This window comes from Sycon ciliatum, chromosome 1 (genome assembly GCF_964019385.1).
Source record: "Sycon ciliatum chromosome 1, ocSycCili1.1, whole genome shotgun sequence".
Classification (NCBI taxonomy): domain Eukaryota; kingdom Metazoa; phylum Porifera; class Calcarea; order Leucosolenida; family Sycettidae; genus Sycon; species Sycon ciliatum.
In genome coordinates this window covers 37,199,428-37,220,369 of record NC_088643.1, presented here as the reverse complement: position 1 = coordinate 37,220,369, position 20,942 = coordinate 37,199,428, and the positions used below count along the sequence as shown (strand labels likewise).

The 20,942-nt window shown below is 48.1% G+C and overlaps 1 protein-coding gene across 1 annotated transcript in view; it reads left to right on the top strand.

Moving 5' to 3' along the window:
* The first annotated feature begins 298 nt into the window (after positions 1 to 298).
* The window catches only part of LOC135824119 (tyrosine--tRNA ligase-like), a 23,943-nt gene continuing 3,299 nt past the window's right edge, over positions 299 to 20,942 (top strand). Inside the window, exons 1-11 of the mRNA XM_065336915.1 lie at positions 299 to 677; positions 2,679 to 2,826; positions 5,970 to 6,124; positions 9,303 to 9,404; positions 10,397 to 10,508; positions 10,698 to 10,776; positions 14,455 to 14,564; positions 15,906 to 16,004; positions 16,990 to 17,056; positions 18,146 to 18,229; positions 19,980 to 20,126. Coding sequence (XP_065192987.1) covers positions 442 to 677; positions 2,679 to 2,826; positions 5,970 to 6,124; positions 9,303 to 9,404; positions 10,397 to 10,508; positions 10,698 to 10,776; positions 14,455 to 14,564; positions 15,906 to 16,004; positions 16,990 to 17,056; positions 18,146 to 18,229; positions 19,980 to 20,126 — 1,339 coding nt within the window. The 5' untranslated portion in view covers positions 299 to 441. The remainder of the gene's footprint in view (positions 678 to 2,678; positions 2,827 to 5,969; positions 6,125 to 9,302; positions 9,405 to 10,396; positions 10,509 to 10,697; positions 10,777 to 14,454; positions 14,565 to 15,905; positions 16,005 to 16,989; positions 17,057 to 18,145; positions 18,230 to 19,979; positions 20,127 to 20,942) is intronic.

Genomic DNA, 20,942 nt, shown 5'->3' with positions numbered 1-20,942 from the left:
CGTCTGGAATTTAATTTCGTCTTTTTCGTCCGAGGAGGTTTTGGACTAAATTAAATGCCGGACGAATGTCGATTTGTCCAGCTTTTCAATACACTCTTATGATCCATGGACGAAATTTACAGCCAGACGAACTCCCTTTCTTTGGAGTTGGACGAAATAATATTGACCGACGAAATTTTCTGCCTGTACAGTAGTACTTTTTTGTAGTGTTGGCTCAGCTTGGCTGGTATATCTACATGGTGCGCGTTGCGTCATGCATCGAAATCACAAAGCTTGCATCTGTGAAATCATTGTTTTCAAAATTCGTCAATGGTTTGTCTTTCTCATCTGTATCACCAGTGTATGCCAGACAATCGTAATAGTGTTTTCTTGTTCGCGGCGTATCTTTCTGAACATATCGGGAGTGGGAAATAAGCAGATTAGGAATATATTGATGTACCAATGGCGCACGCTTGCAGGCGCCTACTGACCACGGCGTACCATCGCTCGTGCCCTAATTACATAAACAAATGTCTTTGGCCAAGACCACTGTGCTCTGCTTCCACGTCCGTTGACGCCACAGCCTCAAAGACCCGTGAGACATGTACCAGTGGCCAAGCATCCGCGTCAACCCTCATATCGGGGAAGGATTTGCTGGTTGATCTCAGAGAACGTGGTCTTTCGGTCAGCGAATCAAAGTAAAAACAAAAGATTTGTGTGTGTGTGTGTGTGTGTGTGTGTGTGTGTGTGTGTGTGTGTGTGTATGTGTGTGTGTGGTGTGTGTGTATGTGTGGTGCGGTGTGTGTTTGTGCGCGCGTGCATGTGCGTCTGTATGAATCTACTATTAACTTTTGTATTCAACGGCACTAGTGAAACTTTTATCCACTAGGGTGCAGCAGCCTGTACTACTATCACGTGTTGCCGTCATTGGGGACCGCAGGCTCGTAGGAACTGATCCGGAGGGGCAGGTCATCACCGAACCAACTTGTTGGCCACCAACACACGTGTACCCACTGTATCATACACAAACTGTATGAAAGGCTGCGGTATGGCGGTATGGCGGTATGGCCGGACTAATCAAAACTGGTCCCGGTGGTCAAGGGACGTGTAAATGCCGTCGGATTCCGGGACGGGTAAATGCAGTGGCATCCCGGGACGGGTAAATGCAGTGGGATCCCGGGACGGGTAAATGCAGTCGGATCCCGGGACGGATAAATGCCGTTGGATCCCGAGGCGGGTAAATGCAGTGGGATCCCGGGACGGATACCCTGATCTACCGTTAATCCTGTTTCTGCACCTTTTCCTCATCCCCTGTCCCGAGGACACTCCCATCATCAGTTTCTGGTAACAAGTACAAGTGCCCATGTGCGTGTGCATGTGTGTGCCGGGGGGGGGGGGGTAGGCAGATTTATGTGTTTGTATGGGGAGGCTTAGGCAGAAGCGTGCGCGTGTGTGTGTGCACGAGTGTGTGTGGTTTATGTAGGGGGGGGGGGGGGGGGGTAGGCAGATGTGTGTATGTGTGATTGTATTAGGGTGGGGCTACAGTTTGGTATATGGTAATGAAGGTGGCAGCATACTTAGTACACCACTCTTTTTCATTAGTACAGCACTGTCTGGTGCAGAAGAACAGGGAATCCAAACTTACAGCCGACGGCTTTCTTCTTTTTCATGTCCAACGGTCTAATAATTATAGTTGAGCCACCATGTACATGTAGGTATCCTGCAAGCTGGTACAATTCTAGCCTGATCTAAGGTTTTGTTCTTCGGCACCCCGACAGTGCTCTACATGGATACACACCCATACTGGGCAATAGCTTCAGGATTTGTTGTAAAACACTATATGTAGTCTGTAGACCAGCCAATGCTCTCAACACTAACTGTTGACGATTTATGGGAAGCAGCGAGTTTGCGGAACGTTATGGTCACACATATACAGTACCACCAAGAGTACATAACCAAGAGTGTGCAACTCGACGATCCCCCAGCCCACGGCGGAATTTTTTTATGACATCAGTTTTTGGCGGCGGTTTGGCTCACTGATGCCATCATGCGTAGCCAGAGATCAAAGTACAAATGATTTGTACATTACAGCTACGGTAGTCGAAGCAGAACAACGGACGATAGATCGATGTGTCTTGAACCTGACGAACTCTCACCGTATCTACAAATCAAGCGCGGGAAAGCATACCCACTTCGTCATGCTTCTGCCGAAGAATGACGCAATAAAAAAATTCCGCCGTGGATGAACCCATCGCAGCTCAAGATAGGAGTTGCACACTCTTGGTTATGTACTCTTGGTAACACCCACAGTTCAAGTTGTATTTCATGCTGGTTAATATTCGCATTTACTCCTCTCGTGAAAGTAACATCGCAGACTTTAGGCAGTTCACAGTATATTTATGATGTATTGTGCACACCTTGGACTTGCAACCTTTGCAAAGTTGCTATTGTAGTCTAATATGATAATCATATGGAACATGTAACAACTGTCAGATAGGGATAGATCACGATGAAACTCTAGATCTTCTAAATGGTTATATCATGTATTGTTAAATCATGTATCGTGAAACATTTCTGTACTGGTTTAGTTGTGATATACGCTGTTGGTTTGTTGATGTTTCTGCTGCTGCTGCTCCCGCCGCCGCCGCTGCTGCTGCCGCCGCCGCCGCTGCTGCTCCCGCTGCTGCTGCTATGTGTAGTGAGATGCAGGATCTGTTTGTCAGCGGGCAGCCAATCACGGTGTACGGTGGTTTTGATCCAACCGGTGACAGTTTGCACGTCGGTCACTTGCCGTTGCTACTGTCCCTGCTACGATTCCACGAGGCTGGTCACAACATCATTGCGCTGGTCAGTTTAGTGTGTGTGTGTGTGTGTGTGTGTGTGTGTGTGTGTGTGTGTGTGTGTGTGTGTGTGTGTGTGTGTGTGTGTGTGTGTGTGTGTGTGTGAATCCCTATTTCCGGCCAGAAAAAGTCACTTCAAACAGCTGTGTGGTGGATACCAGGCTAAAAATAGTGGCGGTCAATTCATCAGCCTTGCAAGCTGTTGAATGGTGTAATCCCAGCACAAGTTGCTATGTCTAACATAGCTGTTCGCTATCATCGCTCCCGCGATGGGCATGTCTGAGGTCTGAGGTGTGTGTGTGTGTGTGTGTGTGTGTGTGTGTGTGTGTGTGTGTGTGTGTGTGTGTGTGTGTGTGCGTATGTGTGTGTGTGTGTGTGTGTGTGTGTGTGTGTGTGTGTGTGTGTGTTGTGTATGTATATGTGTGTGTGTATATGTGTGTGTATGTGTGTGTATATGTGTGTGTGTATGTGTGTGTGTATGTGTGTGTGTGTGTGTGTGTTGTGTTGTGTATGTATATGTGTGTGTGTATATGTGTGTGTATATGTGTGTGTGTATGTGTGTGTGTATGTGTGTGTGTGTGTGTGTGTATGTGTGTGTGTGTGTGTGTGTGTGTGCATGCATGTGTGTATGTGTGTCTGTGTCTGTGTGTGTGTCTGTGTGTATATGTGTGTGTGTGCGTGTGTATGTGTGTGTGCGTGTGTGTATGCGTGTGTGTCTGTGTGTGTCTGTGTGTGTGTGTGTGTGTGCGACTGTGTGTGCGACTGTGTGTTTGTGTGTGTGTGTGTGACTGTGTGTGCGTGTGTGTGTGTGTGTGTGTATGTGTGTGTGTGTGTGTGTACCGGTGTTTGCAACTTGTCTGTTTCTGTCTTTTAGTCTATACATTCGTTTGTTGAATCTGCATTCAGATGTCAGCCAGAAAAGAGACATCTGCTGGAATAGATTACAGGGTAGGGCCGCACTGTGGGCCATAATGGTGGTACACTCTGCAGCCATAGAAGCACTGTGATCATACGGGTGGTACACTCCGCAGCCAAAGAAGCTCTGCTGTGGTGCAGTTCCACCACAAGCTGCCAATCCAGAATCACTGTCATCATCACTGTCATCATCTTGCACTTGATGTACTTACTTGTAGTATCTGAACAAGGAGGACTAGCTGAAATGACATTGACTTACTTTATTAAACAATGTCAAGCGAGGGAAACGATACGAAAACAATACAAAAGGAAAGAGAAACACATGTAGGAAGGAAGAACGATGGGAAAAAAATGATTCGAACTAGTTTTCGTACACTACTCATCAGGAATCACCGGTGCACTAAAGAACAAATCAGACCAAATGAAATAATAATAGCAAGCAAGGTATTAAAGGTATTAAAAAAAAAAGTAAATTATCGTGTCCGTTCCCGAAGGGAACTCACGACGGCCGCTAACACCCGATAAATCCTAGCGGCAGATGCAGCGCCTAACGGTGGGGGTGAGTGGATAAGTCTCACAACCACTGGCACAAGTGCCGAAAACGACCCCATTAGCTGCATCCATGTACCCCTTGTGCCTGGCCACAAGTTCCCAGTTGACTGTGGGTAGCAGCACGGCTGGAAAAACCGCTCCCAGGCAGGACTTGAACCAGGTACCTCTCGTAAGGTATTAAATAGGGCTGAAACGATCATCCATTTAGCCCAATCGATTACTCTTTATCATAACGATCGATTATTCGATTATAATCTTTAAGAGGCCGCACCTGGAATATGTACGTGGAATGGCCAAAAGTGGAAATATGTACAAAATTTTGCACAAAAATGCTATGTGGCATGATTGTCTACTAATGGGCAGCGTTACAGACAACAACTAGCCAACAATGGCTGAGAGTGATGCGGAATGTTTTATAACACTGCCAAGACATGTAGTTAATAACATAACGTGGAATGGATACATTGGATAGCCAGTATGAAAATTTGATGTCACATAAATATAAGTTTCCGTGCATGTCACGGTAAGTGGAGTTAGCAACACACCAACATCCTTGCCATAAGCAACACTTGTACATGCATAACATGCATGCACTCCGAATTCCCGCGTTTCCGCACGGGACTGTGCGGAGCATGCGCATTACTCCAATTCGCCATGCTGTTGTTTCTTGCTCTTCGCTTTGCTGTGCTGACGGTCAAATTGTTTGACTATCGCGGCCAGTTTCTGATCACCACCACCCACCCCATCATCTCTCACTAGCATTCCATTCGAAACCATCCCATCCCGAAAGGGAGAACAGTAAGGATCGTGAGTCAGGCCGGCATTGAGCCAAGTGCGCCTATATTCGCTCACAAGTGCATCCTTTAAGCCATCCCGTAAGGGAGAACAGTAGGGATCGTGGGTCAGGCCGGCATTGAGCCAAGTGCGCCTACATTCGCCCACAAGTGCATCCCTACTGCATGCTCGTGTATTGACACATCTGAATTCAACAGTAGGGATCGTGGGTCAGGCCGGCATTGAGCCAAGTGCGCCTACATTCGCCCACAAGTGCATCCCTACTGCATGCTCGTGTATTGACACGTCTGAATTCTCGCCGGGCAATTGTTGCCCCAGTTAGTGTCGGCATTGGCCATACTAACGCACAGCGGCGCTTGCAATACTAGCTCTGGCATTGGACCAGAATATTGCATATTGTATGCGGCAATTGTTGCCTATCTCCTGGTAATACAACGCGTAATAGCTCCCAAACAGGTCGGCTTGTGTGGTTGGTAACAACAAATACTTCTTCCTAAGTTCTTACAAGTATTACCTAACGTTTGTGCACACTGAGTACACATGATTCAAGCAAGGCGAGCACCATTACGGCTGGGCACTGGTACAAATTGTACTCCAAAGCAGGGAGTAGTACTACTCCCTGCTCCAAAGGCAGACTGGGAAGCGGGAGCTAGGCATCATCATATTATACTCTGCGCTGCATGCACTGCGCGTATAAGAAATAAAAAATTTAAAAAACGCAAAATAATCGTAATCGGTAATCTAAACGGTTGCTCTATCGTTAGAGTTATCAAACGAGTACTCGATTATTCGGTATAATCGTTTCAGCCCTAGTATTAAAGGAGGACACAATGACAGCGCTATTATGAACTTTATTTTTTATTTTTTTTATCTTGTGTGTATGTCCAGGTTGGTGGTGCCACAGCCATCGTTGGGGACCCGAGTGATCAAGTTGCCGACCGCAGCCCCATGGAAAGGGAGGTAATAGTTAGCAACACCGAGTCTCTCATGGCATGGCTGGAGCAGTTTTTCGAGAAGAACCGGCAGAACCAGGCGGAAATGAGGTAATTATGATTGTGTGTGCTTTGTAAACTTGGACCGCTGTTGCATGCAGTGCAACCGGTCCAACAGCTGCCAGACCAAAATTGTCAAATGCTTTTTGTTGGATAAAAGGAAGGACAAAATGTTGCGAGTTCTGACTAACTGTCCACTAATATGTTGTGTTTCTTTTCTTCTGCGGATGGATGGGTGCACACAAAAGTCTTGTCCGCTGACCGATGTGAGGTTGAGTTACCATAATTCAGCATTTGCCATACGCGAGCACCGCCGCAGACAGGCACAGCTAGAGTACAGAGTGCATGATCTTGCTTGCTCGATGCACAGCTAGAGTACAGAGTGTATGATCTTGCTTGCTCGATCTTCCGACAGCTAGCTGTTTCCACCTTGTCAGGTCTCGTCAGCAAAGCTCAAAGTTACTGGTTGAACCGATCGCAATGAAGAAGTCCATTGAACGGCAAAGAATGTTTTAAACCGGCCCAAAGTATCAAAGCATTCAAAGTCAGACTCCTCTACTGTGAGAAAGAAAGCATTCAAAGTCAGAGTCCTCTACTGTGAGAAAGAAAGCATTCAAAGTCAGAGTCCTCTACTGTGAGAAAGAAAGCATTCAAAGTCAGAGTCCTCTACTGTGAGAAAGAAAGCATTCAAAGTCAGAGTCCTCTACTGTGAGAAAGAAAGCATTCAAAGTCAGACTCCTCTACTGTGAGAAAGAAAGCATTCAAAGTCAGACTCCTCTACTGTGAGAAAGAAAGCATTCAAAGTCAGACTCCTCTACTGTGAGAAAGAAAGCATTCAAAGTCAGACTCCTCTACTGTGAGAAAGAAAGCATTCAAAGTCAGAGTCCTCTTTTGTGAGAAAGAAAGCGAACTTTGCACGAGGGCAGGTACCTGTGACATCAACCAGAAAGAGTACTCTACCCATCTTGATCTTGCTTGCTCCGGTCATCGACTCCTGACGTTGGTATGCGTAGGTAGGTAAACTTGCAAGGGACTTCGCTCACCTCAACATTTTGGAAGTTCTGTGGCAGAGCTACCAGTACTTATATCTGTATCCACAATGCCCCTTATCTCGTTTTCAAGCTCAGCAACGACATGACAGTGGTCATGACGGACCCTGATTGTCCAGAGTAGTTCTGACATGGACAGTTGTTTAGTTTTCCCCGGAGATCACAAGAGAACATTAAAGGGGAAGTTAAGGCAAACATTAAAATTTCACCAGTTGTAGTCTTCGGGGTGCTGAGTCGAATGGTCTTGGTCCGAGAAAGCTGAGACGCTCCCTTCCTACTTGAATCCCAATCGAACTCGCGCACTTCCACCAAAACTGGGTGACTGCGCCCTACTAGATGGGGATTTGTATGCAAAATGTCACTAAAAGCGCCATTTCGTTCTTATAAAAGCACGGATGACCGCGATTGGCCCATATGTTGTACTATTTTGGATGCTGAGTCGACTGGTTTTGGTCCGAAAAGGCTGCAATGCAGCGTTCCTCCTTTATTCCCAATCGAACATGGTTGAACAAGCGGTCACGTGCTCCTGGGTGCCCAAATCACCTGGTCACCACGCCAGCAGGCGACAACTTTCACACCAAGGTTCAACTCGAGTTCAACTCGAGTGACAGGACTGCACCCAAAAAAGGTCAAACAGGCTAGTAAGTTGTACCCTGCAGGCGCGGTGACCAGGTGACTGGTGTACGCAGGAGCACGTGGCCGCTTGTTCTATCATGTTCGATTGGAAATAAAGGAGGAACGCTGCATCGCAGCCTTTTCGGACCAAAACCAATCGACTCAGCGTCCAAAAGACTACAACATATGGGCCAATCGCGGTCATCCATACTTTTATAAGAGCGAAATGGCGCTTTTAGTGACATTTTGCATACAATCCCCATCTAGTAGGGCGCAGTCACCCAGTTTCGGTGGAAGTGCGCGAGTTCGATTGGGATTCAAGTAGGAAGGGAGCGTCTCAGCTTCCTCGGACCACGACCATTCGACTCAGCACCCCGAAGACTACAACTGGTGAAATTTTAATTTTTGCCTTAACTTCCCCTTTAACAAATAACAAACTGAAATCTGGGATCAAAGGTGTCCAAACTCAGAACGGGGACGGAAGAGTGTGAAGCCTTTCGACTAGCTGCACTGCAATGCTGAGAAAGGTGTAGGCATGTGTGTGTGTGTGGGGAGAGGAGAGAGATCATTGCGTGTGTGGGGGAGGGGGGGGGGGGAGCATTGTGTGTGTGGGGGGGAGGGGGGCATTGTGTGTGTGGGGGGGGGGGGGAGCATTGTGTGTGTGTGGGGGGGGGGGGGGGAGAACATTGTGTGTGTGTGTGTTTGGGGTGGGGAGAGAACATTGTGTGTGTGTGGGGGGGGGGGGGGGGGGCATTGTGTGTGTGGGGAAGGGGGGGGGGGGACATTGTGTGTGTGGTTATATGACATTGTGCTTGTCGCGTCATCGCCCACGTATTTCACCTTGCTACTTCCCACCATGATCTCTTGCTGCTGGGTTTCATGCGTGCTGCGCTGAAAGTGACCACCTATTGCAGTATCGCACCCATGATCAATCACCTCTTTCCTGCCATGCATATCCCCATTAATGCAACCCTTTCGACACGCACTGTGCTAAGACTTTAATTGCAATTTCCTTCCCACCCCCCCCCCAGTATATTTGTAAGCACCCTCCTTATTCTTGTCAGTGCTGTCGTTCTGATTGGTACAATGCCATGGAGTTAGGAGTCACAACCATTCTTTGGTTTACCACCAACGCGAGCTTGTGGTGTTATGTTGCATAGCTGTCTTGCGTGTCTTGCCTGTCTGCTGAGAAATACAGTGCAACATGCTGAGCCTGGTCTGCTCAGTGTGCTTGTAATGTTACGTAGTATTGTGAGTGTGCCACTAGTTGGCAGAGTGTGCCACTCCCACCTTGTGTCACTGCTCACGCACTGGCTAGAGTGTGTTGTTGCTGTTGCTGTTATTCCTGCTGTTCCTGCTGTGGTTCCTGCTGCTGCTGCTGCTGCTGCTGCTGTTGCTGTTGTTGTTCCTGCTGCTGTTGCTGTAGTTCCTGCTGCTGCTGTTGTTCCTGCTGCTTTTGTTGTTCCCGCCGCCGCTGCTGCTGCTGCTGCTGTTGTTGTTGCTGGTGCTGTTTGGTGTGTACATCATTTCATACGCTGCACATATGTTTCTCTACCCTTTGTTAGAGTTGTGAATAACCTCGACTGGTACAAGGATATGCCAGTGCTGGAGTTCTTCAGCAAGTATGCGTCCGACGTCCGTGTCTCCACACTACTTGGCAGAGAATTGTGAGTATGGGTACTTGTACAATGTATTGCTGTGCAGTAGGGCAGGGGACAGGAGAGAGAGAGAGAGAGAGAGAGAGAGAGAGAGAGAGAGAGAGAGAGAGAGAGAGAGAGAGAAAGAGAGTTGTTGACATTGATTTATTGTTAGCATACCGGCTATATTTTTGTTCATAACTACAGGAGTATTCGGCGGTGCTGAAGAGTGGGCTGGCAAAGACCTAGGCTAGAGGCTAGAAAGTAGTCAAAATTTAAGAGCATGCTGGAAGCAGAGATTTCAATACACCGGTGTGGGTTGTAACTTGTCATGTAACACTGCATGTACAGTGTGCACCTATACGATGTGTGAATGTACAAGCACAGAACACATTACGTTCTATGAAACCTCCCTGTCCAACACTCCAAATACGACTCGTACGGTCTCTATGCTCCACCAAATTTTCGGGCCTGGCCCATCATTAAGGTAAAAGCAAGAGTACATAACCAAGAGTGTGCAACTCCTATCTCGAGCTGTGATGGGTTCACCCACAGCGGAATTTTTTTATTGCGTCATTCTTTGGCTGAAGTATGATGAAGTGGGTATCCTTTCCCGCGCTTGTTTTGTAGATACGGTGAGAGTTCGTCAGGTTCAAGACACATCGATCTATCGTCCGTTGTTCTGCTTCGACTACCGTAGCTGTAATGTACAAATTATTTGTACTTTGATCTCTGGCTACGCATGATGGCATCAGTGAGCCAAACTGCCGCCAAAGACTGATGTCATAATAAAATTCCGCCGTGGGCTGGGGGATCGTCGAGTTGCACACTCTTGGTTATGTACTCTTGGTAAAAGTAAATACTAGAATCTCTGGTTAATGAAGTGGTCAAATGCTGCTGTGAATCTCTGGTTAATGAAGTGGTCAGATGCTGCTGCTCCTATTTTCACTTTCATGGCATCACTCTCCTCACTCTCCTCACTCTCCTCACTGTCCGACTTATTTACCTACTTTCCACTGCAGTGTACAGACTCGATTGCAAGGTGGCGGACTCAACATGAAAGAGTTTTCTTATCAGATGTTCCAAGGCACCGACTTTTTGCAATTGCACAAGCTGTATGGCTGCAACCTACAGGTAAGCGTTGTTCATTTCTCATTTCTCCTGCCACCGCCGCTGGTGCTGCTGCCGCTGGTGCTGCTGCTGCTGCTGCTGCTATGTTTCTGACTGTGTTTGCGTTGACTGTGGAGTTGCCGACTTGTTTTTCTTGTATTAAAAAAGCCCCTCGCTGTGACCGTTTTGGTGGTTTTCTTGTCATTGTCGCAGATTGGTGGTAGTGACCAATGGCCGAATATTCTCAGTGGTGTTGACATAATCAAAAAGCAATGCAGTGCCACTGTACATGGTAAGAAGGAAGTATGGAACACAGTCATGTATATATCCACTGTTCATACATGTAGTAAGAACAGAGCCCAGGGCACATGTAGATACAGATGTAGTTTGCAAGCAGACATGCTAGTTTACAGACAACATTGTGATGCGTAAACTGCAATACGTGTATTTGATTGAGTTAGAACCTGTTTGAAGACTCCGTTGGAGCATCATATAATACCGTAAAAGCCCCTGTATACGCCCGCTCGAAATTACGCCCACCCTCCATGTACACGCCCAGTCAGGGGAAGTCAACACTTTTGTTTCAAAATAGCGCCCATACCCATGTACTGTAAACCGGGAAACTTTTGCGGCGTGCAACTTTAGCGTTTTGAAAAAACGCCCCAGTTAGCGACGGGAAATTTTAGCGATTTGATCTGTTCAGGTGGTACTAGTACATGTACTTCCGTTCCAATTCTTCAGTTTGCGGCGATTCAAATTCGCGTTTTGGCGGTGATCGCGAAACTCGCGAAAATTATCCGCTCGCGAAAGTTTCCCGGTTTACAGTATACGCCCAGCCATGCCAGCAACACCAGTACATGTACAGGTACAGATACCCAATACTAACTGCTATCCCTATTCCAAGTATACGCCCGGTTCCAAAATTACGCCTGTGCCCTTGTATACTCCCAGGAAATCGAGGCTGCTATTCTATACGCCCGGGGCCTATACACGGGCTTTACGGTAATGTAGAGTAGAGAATGGTGGTAAACACACACGCACACACACACACACACATACACGCGTGCGCGTGCATGCGCGCGTGCACACACGCACCTTGAACCTCGAACATGCTCATTGCCGACAGCAATGATAGCGAAGGGACTATCTGCTAGCTTTTGCAGTGCTGCGCGTGGCACTTGAGATCCCCGGGACGACGGCAGACCCTTCCGCATGCGCAGCGGACAAGCCAAGATCAGGATCCGGGGGGAGCACGGGTGGGACACCCGGCAGCAAACACCACAGGGCTGGACGAGGGATCGAGTCGTATACCTTTCTCAGGTCGACAAAGAGAGCATACAACGGAGAGTCATGTTCGTAAGACTTCTCGATAAACTGCCTGGCAACAAAGATCATGTCTGCGCACCCTCTGCTCTTGCGAAAACCGGACTATGGCCCGGGGAGCACATTCTCCGAGGTGGTCTGCAACCGGTTCTGGAGAATTCGCGCAAACAACTTGCCAACCACATCCAATAGGCTGATACCCCTTCGAATGTCGCAAACTCTCAAGTTGCCTTTCTTGGGTATTGGAACAAAGATGGCATCCCGCCATTCAGCCACAACCGATGCCTCATCCCACACCAGATGCACGAGCGGAATCAGACGATCATGAAGCTCCTCACCACCCGAGATGATCATTTCCGGAAGAATGCTAGATTCCCTACCGGACTTTCCAACCCTCATGGAGCGCATCACCACAAGCATCTCTGCCTTAGTTGGGGGATCATCCAGCTCGGTTCACAGTGGCTCATCCGGAATCGTTGTCATGACAGCTGGGTTGTACTGACTCTCGACATTCAAGACATCGCCGAAGTGTCTGAATAGCCGATCCTGGATATCAGCGGAGTCTGTCAGGAGCGCACTATCTTCATGTGCTGCTGATGTTTCATGTGTGGGTTGTCGATCGGCGTGGCAGGTCTGCAACTTCCGGATGCAGCGCTACTAAGATCCACTGCCAATTTTACACCTTTCCGCCTTGTGCGATACCGACTCAATCCACCTTGCCTTGGCCTCTCGAACAGCCCGTGCCACAGCTCGCTACACACACAAACGCGCATGCACGCGCGCGCACGCACACAGACAGCTGGCGAAATGGTAGTAAGCACACACACGCGCACACAGCTGGCGAAATGGCAGTTAACGCACACACCATACACTCAAACTGATGATGGTGGTGACCGATGGAGTGCTCTTTCCAGAACTTTGCAGCTTAGAGAGCGTTGTGTAGGCAGGCTTGTGTTTACTGCCATTTTGTCAGGTTTGTTTGCGCCACCATTATTTATTCTAGTTTACTGGAGAACTGCTAATTTTAGCGGGTAATTTTTTAGCGTTTTCTGAATCTAGACCAATTCGCGATGAAATGGTTTAGCGCTATGGGTTTGGGAGTTACAAAAAACTTGAAAAACGATGACCACACAGTACTGTACATGCAGAATTTTGATTGGCGCGGCAAAACTTTAGCGAAACACTCCTACGAGAAATACACGCTTCCTGCCGAACTTGACACTTGACTGACTCACGACTGCCATCCAGAGCACACGAGGAGCACGTCACACCTCCCACTCGGCAAACCTGCAAGAAAGCACCACTCCCTGCTCAATACACAGTGTTTCGGGGAATTCACCCCTCATATCAGTTGAGCTTGAGTTTAGCACAACTCCATGAGCGACTCTGACTCACGCTGCTACATGGGGCTTCACAAGGTATTTGTTGCGCTGGAAACGAAGCGTCTCTGTAAGTTTGTATCCCTGGTGATGGTTTGGCCTGGAGAGCACTATAAGTGGTGCTTTTCAGGCACAATCTTCCTCAGCCTACTCAAGCTCAACTGATGAGGGGTGAATTCCCCGAAACACTGTGTATTGAGCAGGGAGTGGTGCTTTCTTCCAGGTTTGCGAGTGGAAGGTGCGACGTGCTCCTCATGTGCTCCTGATGGTAGTCGTGAGTCAGTCAAGTGTCAAGTTTGGCAGGAAGCGTGTGTTCCTCGTTGGAACGTCTAACTTCATCACTAGTACCGCCGAAGTCGCAACTTCAAAGTTCGAAAACACTCCTTTCGCTGAAATCGCTAAAATATCACTAAAATTAGCCGTTTTTCAGTATAGCCTGTTTGGCTAAGTAAGGTTTGCTACTGTGCCTGGTGATTCGCCTAGTTATAACTGTCTTTTTCAATACATGTATGCAGTCCGCAGAGGAATATTCTCTTGCACACGTTCCCTATTGTGATCTTGTATGGCAAAGAAGTGGATGCAGGCGAACGGCCGGGTCTGGGATTCTCCCTAATGAGAACATTGCACTTGAGTGACAAGGAATGTGAATACATGTATGTATTGTTAGGTACTAGCCAGGGTTCACCCTGGCCAGTGCATTCTGTGTATGTTACCGTATGTATGTACTCGTGTGTGTATGTGTGTGTGTGTGTATGTGTGTGTGTGTGCGTGCGTGCGTGCGCGCGCGTGTGTGTATGTATGCGTGCGTGCGCGTGCGGGCGTGTGTGTCCCATATGGTGCAGTGGTATGTGCAGCGATTTCCAATCGAGAGGTTGCGGGTTCGATTCCCCACGATTATGGTCACACACGTCTTTCTTCTCTTTCTCAGACTCCTGACTTTTCTTTCATTCTCCTAGCTGGGTGGTTACCAACAGCCAGTGCATGCCGTAGTATGTGGTGTGGTGTGTGTGCGGGAAAAAAATATGAAAAAGACCAAAAAGACCAAAAAGTAGGGATTCACTGGCCAGAAAAAGCCACTTCGTAGCTGTGTGGTGTAGACCTGGCTGAATAGTGGTGGTCAATTCTTCAGCCTTGCAATCTGTTGAATGGTGCAATCCCAGCACAAGCTGCTATGGCTTTTGCTGTAGCATCGCTATCATCGCCTCTGGTGATGGTCAAATGGTCATATGGTGTGTGTATGTGTGCTCTCTGTTGTTGTATATGGCAAGGCATGACGTTACCATTGATCACAAACGCGAATGGAACAAAGCTAAGCAAGAGTAGTGGCACTGCACCCTGGTTAAATGAGGAGAAAACCACGCCATTCCAACTCTATCAGGTAAAGTGTGTAAGAGGACATGTAGGGACTCTGCGCCCTGGGTAAAGTATGTACGTTTGTACATGTATAGATAGTCATTCTTAGCCGTTTGTATTTGTGTGGGGTGGTGATGTTGTCTTTACCGCCGCTAGCGCGCTGGTGATGTTGTCTTTACGGCCGCTGGTAATGTTGTCTTTACGGCCGCTGGTGATGTTGTCTTTACGGCCGCTGGTGATGTTGTCTTTGCGGCCGCTGGTGATGTTGTCTTTACGGCCGCTGGTGATGTTGTCTTTACGGCCGCTGATGATGTTGTCTTTGTGGCCGCTGGTGATGTTGTCTTTGCGGCCGCTGGTGATGTTGTCTTTACGGCCGCTGGTGATGTTGTCTTTGCGGCCGCTGGTGATGTTGTCTTTGCGGCCGCTGGTGATGTTGTCTTTACGGCCGCTGGTGATGTTGTCTTTGTGGCCGCTGCTGATGTTGTCTTTGCGGCCGCTGGTGATGTTGTCTTTACGGCCGCTGGCGATGTTGTCTTTACGGCCGCTGGTGATGTTGTCTTTGCGGCCGCTGGTGATGTTGTCTTTGCGGCCGCTGGTGATGTTGTCTTTACGGCCGCTGGTGATGTTGTCTTTGTGGCCGCTGCTGATGTTGTCTTTGCGGCCGCTGCTGATGTTGTCTTTACGGCCGCTGGTGATGTTGTCTTTGCGGCCGCTGGTGATGTTGTCTTTACGGCAGCTGGTGATGTTGTCTTTACAGCCGCTGGTGATGTTGTCTTTGCGGCCCCTGGTGATGTTGTCTTTACAGCTGCTGGTGATGTTGTCTTTACGGCCGCTGGTGATGTTGTCGTTACGGCCGCTGGTGATGTTGTCTTTACAGCCACTGATGATGTTGTCTTTGCGGCCGCTGGTGATGTTGTCTTTGCGGCCGCTGGTGATGTTTTTGCGGCCACTGGTGATGTTGTCTTCACAGCCGCTGGTGATGTTGTCTTTGCGGCCGCTGGTGTTGTTGTCTTTGCGGCCGCTGGTGATGTTGTCTTTACGGCCGCTGGTGATGTTGTCTTTACGGCCGCTGGTGATGTTGTCTTTGCGGCCGCTGGTGATGTTGTCTTTGCGGCCGCTGGTGATGTTGTCTTTACAGCCACTGGTGATGTTGTCTTTGCGGCCGCTGGTGATGTTGTCTTTACAGCCACTGGTGATGTTGTCTTTGCGGCCGCTGGTGTTGTTGCCATTTGTGTTGATCTTGCTGCTGCTGCTGCTGTTGCCGCTACTGCTGCTGCTGTTGCCGCTACTGCTGCTGCCAAGGCTGCTTGTTTGACAATTTTCTTATGCAAGACTACTATTGTGATTTGTTTTTTTGTTTTTTCAGTTCTTTGTTGTGCTGGAGGATTCCGTAATGGACCAGTATGTCAACCTCTTGTCCTTTCTGCCAGTAAAGGAGATTCGGCGAATAGCAAGAGAGAATAGGGTAAGTTACTACTGTGTCGTCGGTGTACCTGTATGTGTTGGTGTACCCGTATGTGTGGGTGTTCTTGCTAACATTGTTCTATGATCTGGCCAAGATCAGCGCACAGCGCAGTGTGCGCAGTGTGCACAGCTGGTCTGCCTATCAACGTGTGTAACTCCTTTAGCTTAGTGTGGTTTCATCGCAAGCTAGATGGCGGACATTGTGCTTATATCCGCTTGAACAGCAGTTGAGTTTCTCGCGAGGCGTGCATCATCATCGTCCCGCCATTGCCGAGTGAAGCAGCCATGGTACCGGCCCGTGCCTCGGTGGATGCTCTATGTTGGCAGGCCCAAAGATTATAAAATATAAATTCAGTGCCGTTGATATGCTGCAGGAGAAGAAAGTTTAGTCAATGAAAGCTACGAGGCATTGTGACTTTCGGTCAGAATATATTTTCACTCACACCCATTGGCACTCAATGTAATGCATGGATATGGGTGAGCATGGATGCACATTCCACCCACCCCATCCCCATAATAAGGTATAAACATATCGTTCTTGCGCGAAAAATTCAGGGTTTAATATCCGGTTTGGGCTGCTGGAGTGACACAACCTCAAGAATTGTTGAACTATTCTGTCAGTGGATACTCAAAAATACTTCATTATTGCTTTTGTGGTTGGAGCGTTTTGTTCTGCCAAATGCATGTGTACTGGTCCTACCAAGAGTACATAACCCGTAACACAACTGAGGGGAACCCGGGGAGTCGCAGGTACTATTGGATCAAAAACAACGGTGCCCTGTCTCGAGACCGGCCTTGCGCTGGTGTGAAGTGTGCGCATGACACCAGAAGATCCGACTACGCTCGACCAAGACCCTATGCAGAGCTGGATCAGCCGTTGCACACTCTGGGGGGTTATGTACTCTTGGCCCTACATCTAATCTCTATAGCTGTGCATGTGTTTGTGTGTTGTGTCTGTGCATACTCGATACATCTATGCTGTTTAGATTGATAAAACTCCATGGGTGCGCCAGACGCTGCTTGGCAAGGAAATGATCAACGTTGTACATGGTGGTAAGTTCAGGTCGGTCGCCTTAGGAGGATTCTTTGCAGCCGCTCAGTGATCCGCAGTCAAGTGGTCATCTGTTACCGTGCTTAGTGAGTGACAAACGAATTCTTAGTGAGTGAGCAGAGCTGAGCACACTATGCACGGAGGAGTTTCTCCAAAATGAAAAAGATTTTTTAAAAAACACTTTCCCGTACTTTCCAACTAAAGTTCTGAATACGAAACTGGCCAAGGACGTGAACTGAACTTTCTCGTGTCTTTTCACTTACATTGTGCAGTGTAGTCAGTCACGTGCACAGATGTGATCATTGACTGCGCTGTGTGTTTCACGTAGATCTCCAGAGCCTAGATTTCAGCTCCCAAATTGGAAAGTTCGTTTCATGATTTTATTGATTTCCTAGGATAACACGTTCTTCTGTAGCGCTTTCTTCGGCGGCGCTTCCCTTGCCAGCACTTTCTTGCAGCTCACGGTGTTCTTGCAGCTGTTTGATGAGACTACTGTATGCGGTGGTGATCATTGCCAATGATTACTGCCCTTGCCAGCTTCCTGGCAGTTCTTGTGCAAGTACTGGTACTGCTGTATTGGGCATTACAACACAGCTTGGTGTGTATAATAAATAATAAATTTCACGGTTCGCGTGAGACTCGGCTGAAAGCCGAGTTTTCCGCATCCGCCGTGGGAACGCCACCACCCTCTAGGATCAAAGGCGCAGATGCAGCGCCTAAACGGTGGGAGGTGAGTAGATCAGACCCACCACCAAGTGGTCAAAGACCGAAATCCCATTAGCTGCATCCATGTTACCCTCGTGCCAGGCCACGAGTTCCCAATTAACTGTAGGTCGCAGCACGGCTGGAAAAATTCCTTCCGCTTCCAAGCAGGACTTGAACCTGGTACCCTCTGTTTCTCAATCATGGTCTTAGACCATCCCACTATGCCTGCCTGCATATGGTGTGTATACGTTATACAAAGTGTACTAGGTGTTGACATGTCTGTTACTCGTACCTGTAAAATACACGTTTGTGTGTGTGTATGTGTGTGTGTGTGTTTGTGTGTTTGTGTGTGTGTTGTTACCTATGCCGGTGGTACACTGTAAAAGAACGCCATTATGAGGTTGCCCTTGCTGTGACACAAGTACTCTACGGCAGATCATGGACACCTGAAATTGCTCAAACGCTTACTGGTAAGTCTGATGTTCAGGTCAAGGTATACTGTACCTCTCTGCTAGTCTCTGGCTCTCTGTCAGGCCAAGACGGGATGGGAGGAATATTGTATGGAGGATGGCAGATGGTGCTCTTCGTGTACTGATACAGTCATGTACATGTACCTTCATTGCTGCTTTGTGAAGTACCGTTGACCCCCCCCCCCCCCCCCCACACACACACACACAGACACACATGCATGCGCGCTCACACGCTGTTGCTGTCTGCCTGGTTTTACGGCAAAGGGCGGAAAGTGGATCAAGCCTGTCAGGTACAGTACGATTTACAACAACGTAACAGCAACGTAACCGGGGGCACAGGGTTAGGCTTGCCGTGCTGGCCCGAGCACCGTTCTCATCCAGTGCAATGCCTGAACTGGTGGTGGTGGTGGGTGGGTGCGTGTGTTCGTGCGTGCATCCGTTTATGCATGCGTGTATTTGCAGACTTGCGTGCTTCTCTTGCGACGGGCGTATACATGGTACATGGTGTGTGTGTGTATGTGTGTGTGTGTATGTGTGTATGTGTGTGTGTGTGTGTGTGTGTATGTGTGTGTGTGTATGTGTGTGTGTGTGTGTGTGTGTGTGTGTGTGTGTGTGTGTGTGTGTGTGTGTGTGTGTGTGTGTGTGTGTCTGTGTGTCTGTGTGTCTGTGTGTCTGTGTGTGTGTGTGCGTGTCTGTGTGTGTGCGTGTGTGTGTGTGTGGTGTGTTGCGTACAACAGTGTATTGCATGCACCGTACCGACACCTTTGTTGTGGCTTTGCAGGTAAAAACTTTGGGTGGGGGGAGGGTGTCGGCGGTACTTTGCAGTAATTATCAGCATTTGTACTTTGAAGCACTGTTTTCAATGCTGGATCACTCGTTACTGGTGTTGTGTGTAAACCACTGTTTTCAATGCTGGATCACTCGTTACTGGTGTTGTGTGTAAACCACTGTTTTCAATGCTGGATCACTCGTTACTGGTGTTGTGTGTAAACCACTGTTTTCAATGCTGGATCACTCGTTACTGGTGTTGTGTGTAAACCACTGTTTTCAATGCTGGATCACTCGTTACTGGTGTTGTGTGTAAACCACTGTTTTCAATGCTGGATCACTCGTTACTGGTGTTGTGTGTAAACCACTGTTTTCAATGCTGGATCACTCGTTACTGGTGTTGTGTGTTAACCACTGTTTTCAATGCTGGATCACTCGTTACTGGTGTTGTGTGTAAACCACTGTTTTCAATGTTGGATCACTCGTTACTGGTGTTGTGTGTAAACCACTGTTTTCAATGCTGGATCACTCGTTACTGGTGTTGTGTGTAAACCACTGTTTTCAATGCTGGATCACTCGTTACTGGTGTTGTGTGTAAACCACTGTTTTCAATGCTGGATCACTCGTTACTGGTGTTGTGTGTAAACCACTGTTTTCAATGTTGGATCACTCGTTACTGGTGTTGTGTGTAAACCACTGTTTTCAATGCTGGATCACTCGTTACTGGTGTTGTGTGTAAACCACTGTTTTCAATGCTGGATCACTCGTTACTGGTGTTGTGTGTAAACCACTGTTTTCAATGCTGGATCACTCGTTACTGGTGTTGTGTGTAAACCACTGTTTTCAATGCTGGATCACTCGTTACTGGTGTTGTGTGTAAACCACTGTTTTCAATGCTGGATCACTCGTTACCATGGTTACTGGTGTTGTGTGTAAACCATCCCTGTATTCATGTGTCTTTTTTCCGGTTTCTTGATCGCAGAGGAGATGCTGCAAGTGCTATCAACTGAATTGCCTTTCACCAAGCTGCCAGCATCGTCGCTCAAAGATGCTGACATCGTAAAGCTCATCAGCAAACTGAAACTGCTAAACAAGTCCAACCAAAAGTGGGATAGCAGCAAGGTGTCACGTAAGCTGGACCTTGCTTCTTGCGCGGTCACTAACTAACTCTTGTTTATTATTGTGCAGACTTCTCTGCACTCGTTATACTCCAGTCGACTGGTTTTGGTCCGAGAATGCTGCCATGCAGCGTTCATTCCCAATCGAACATGGTTGAACAAGCGGTCACGTGCTCCTGCGTGCCCAAGTCACCTGGTCACCGCGCCAGCAGGCGACAACTTTCACACCAAGGTTCAACTCGAGTTCAACTCAAGGGACAGGACTGCACCCCAAAAAAGGTCAAACAGGCTGTAACTTGTACCCTGCAGGCACGGTGACCAGGTGACTGGTGTACGCAGGAGTATGTGACCGCTTGTTCAACCATGTTCGATTGGGAATAAAGGAGGAACATCGCAGCCTTTTCGGACCAAAACCAGTCGACTCAGCGTCCAAAAGACTACAACATATGGGCCAATCGCGGTCATCCGTGCTTTTATAAGAACGAAATGGCGCTTTTAGTGACATTTTGCATACAAATCCCCATCTAGTAGGGCGCAGTCACCCAGTTTCAGTGGAAGTGCGCGAGTTCGATTGGGAATATAGGAGGAAGGGAGCATCTCAGCTTCCTCGGACCACGACCATTCGACTCAGCACCCCGAAGACTACAACTGGTGAAAATTTGATTTTAGGCTTAACTTCCCCTTTAATAGTGGTTAGGTTTTGTCAAAGCCACACTGTAATTATAGCCTAGCTTGTAGTGTTGCTAATCTGCAGAGTCTGAGACTAGTGGTCCAATGGCATAATGGCCTGTGTGTGTGTGTGTGTGTGTGTGTGTGTGTGTGTGTAT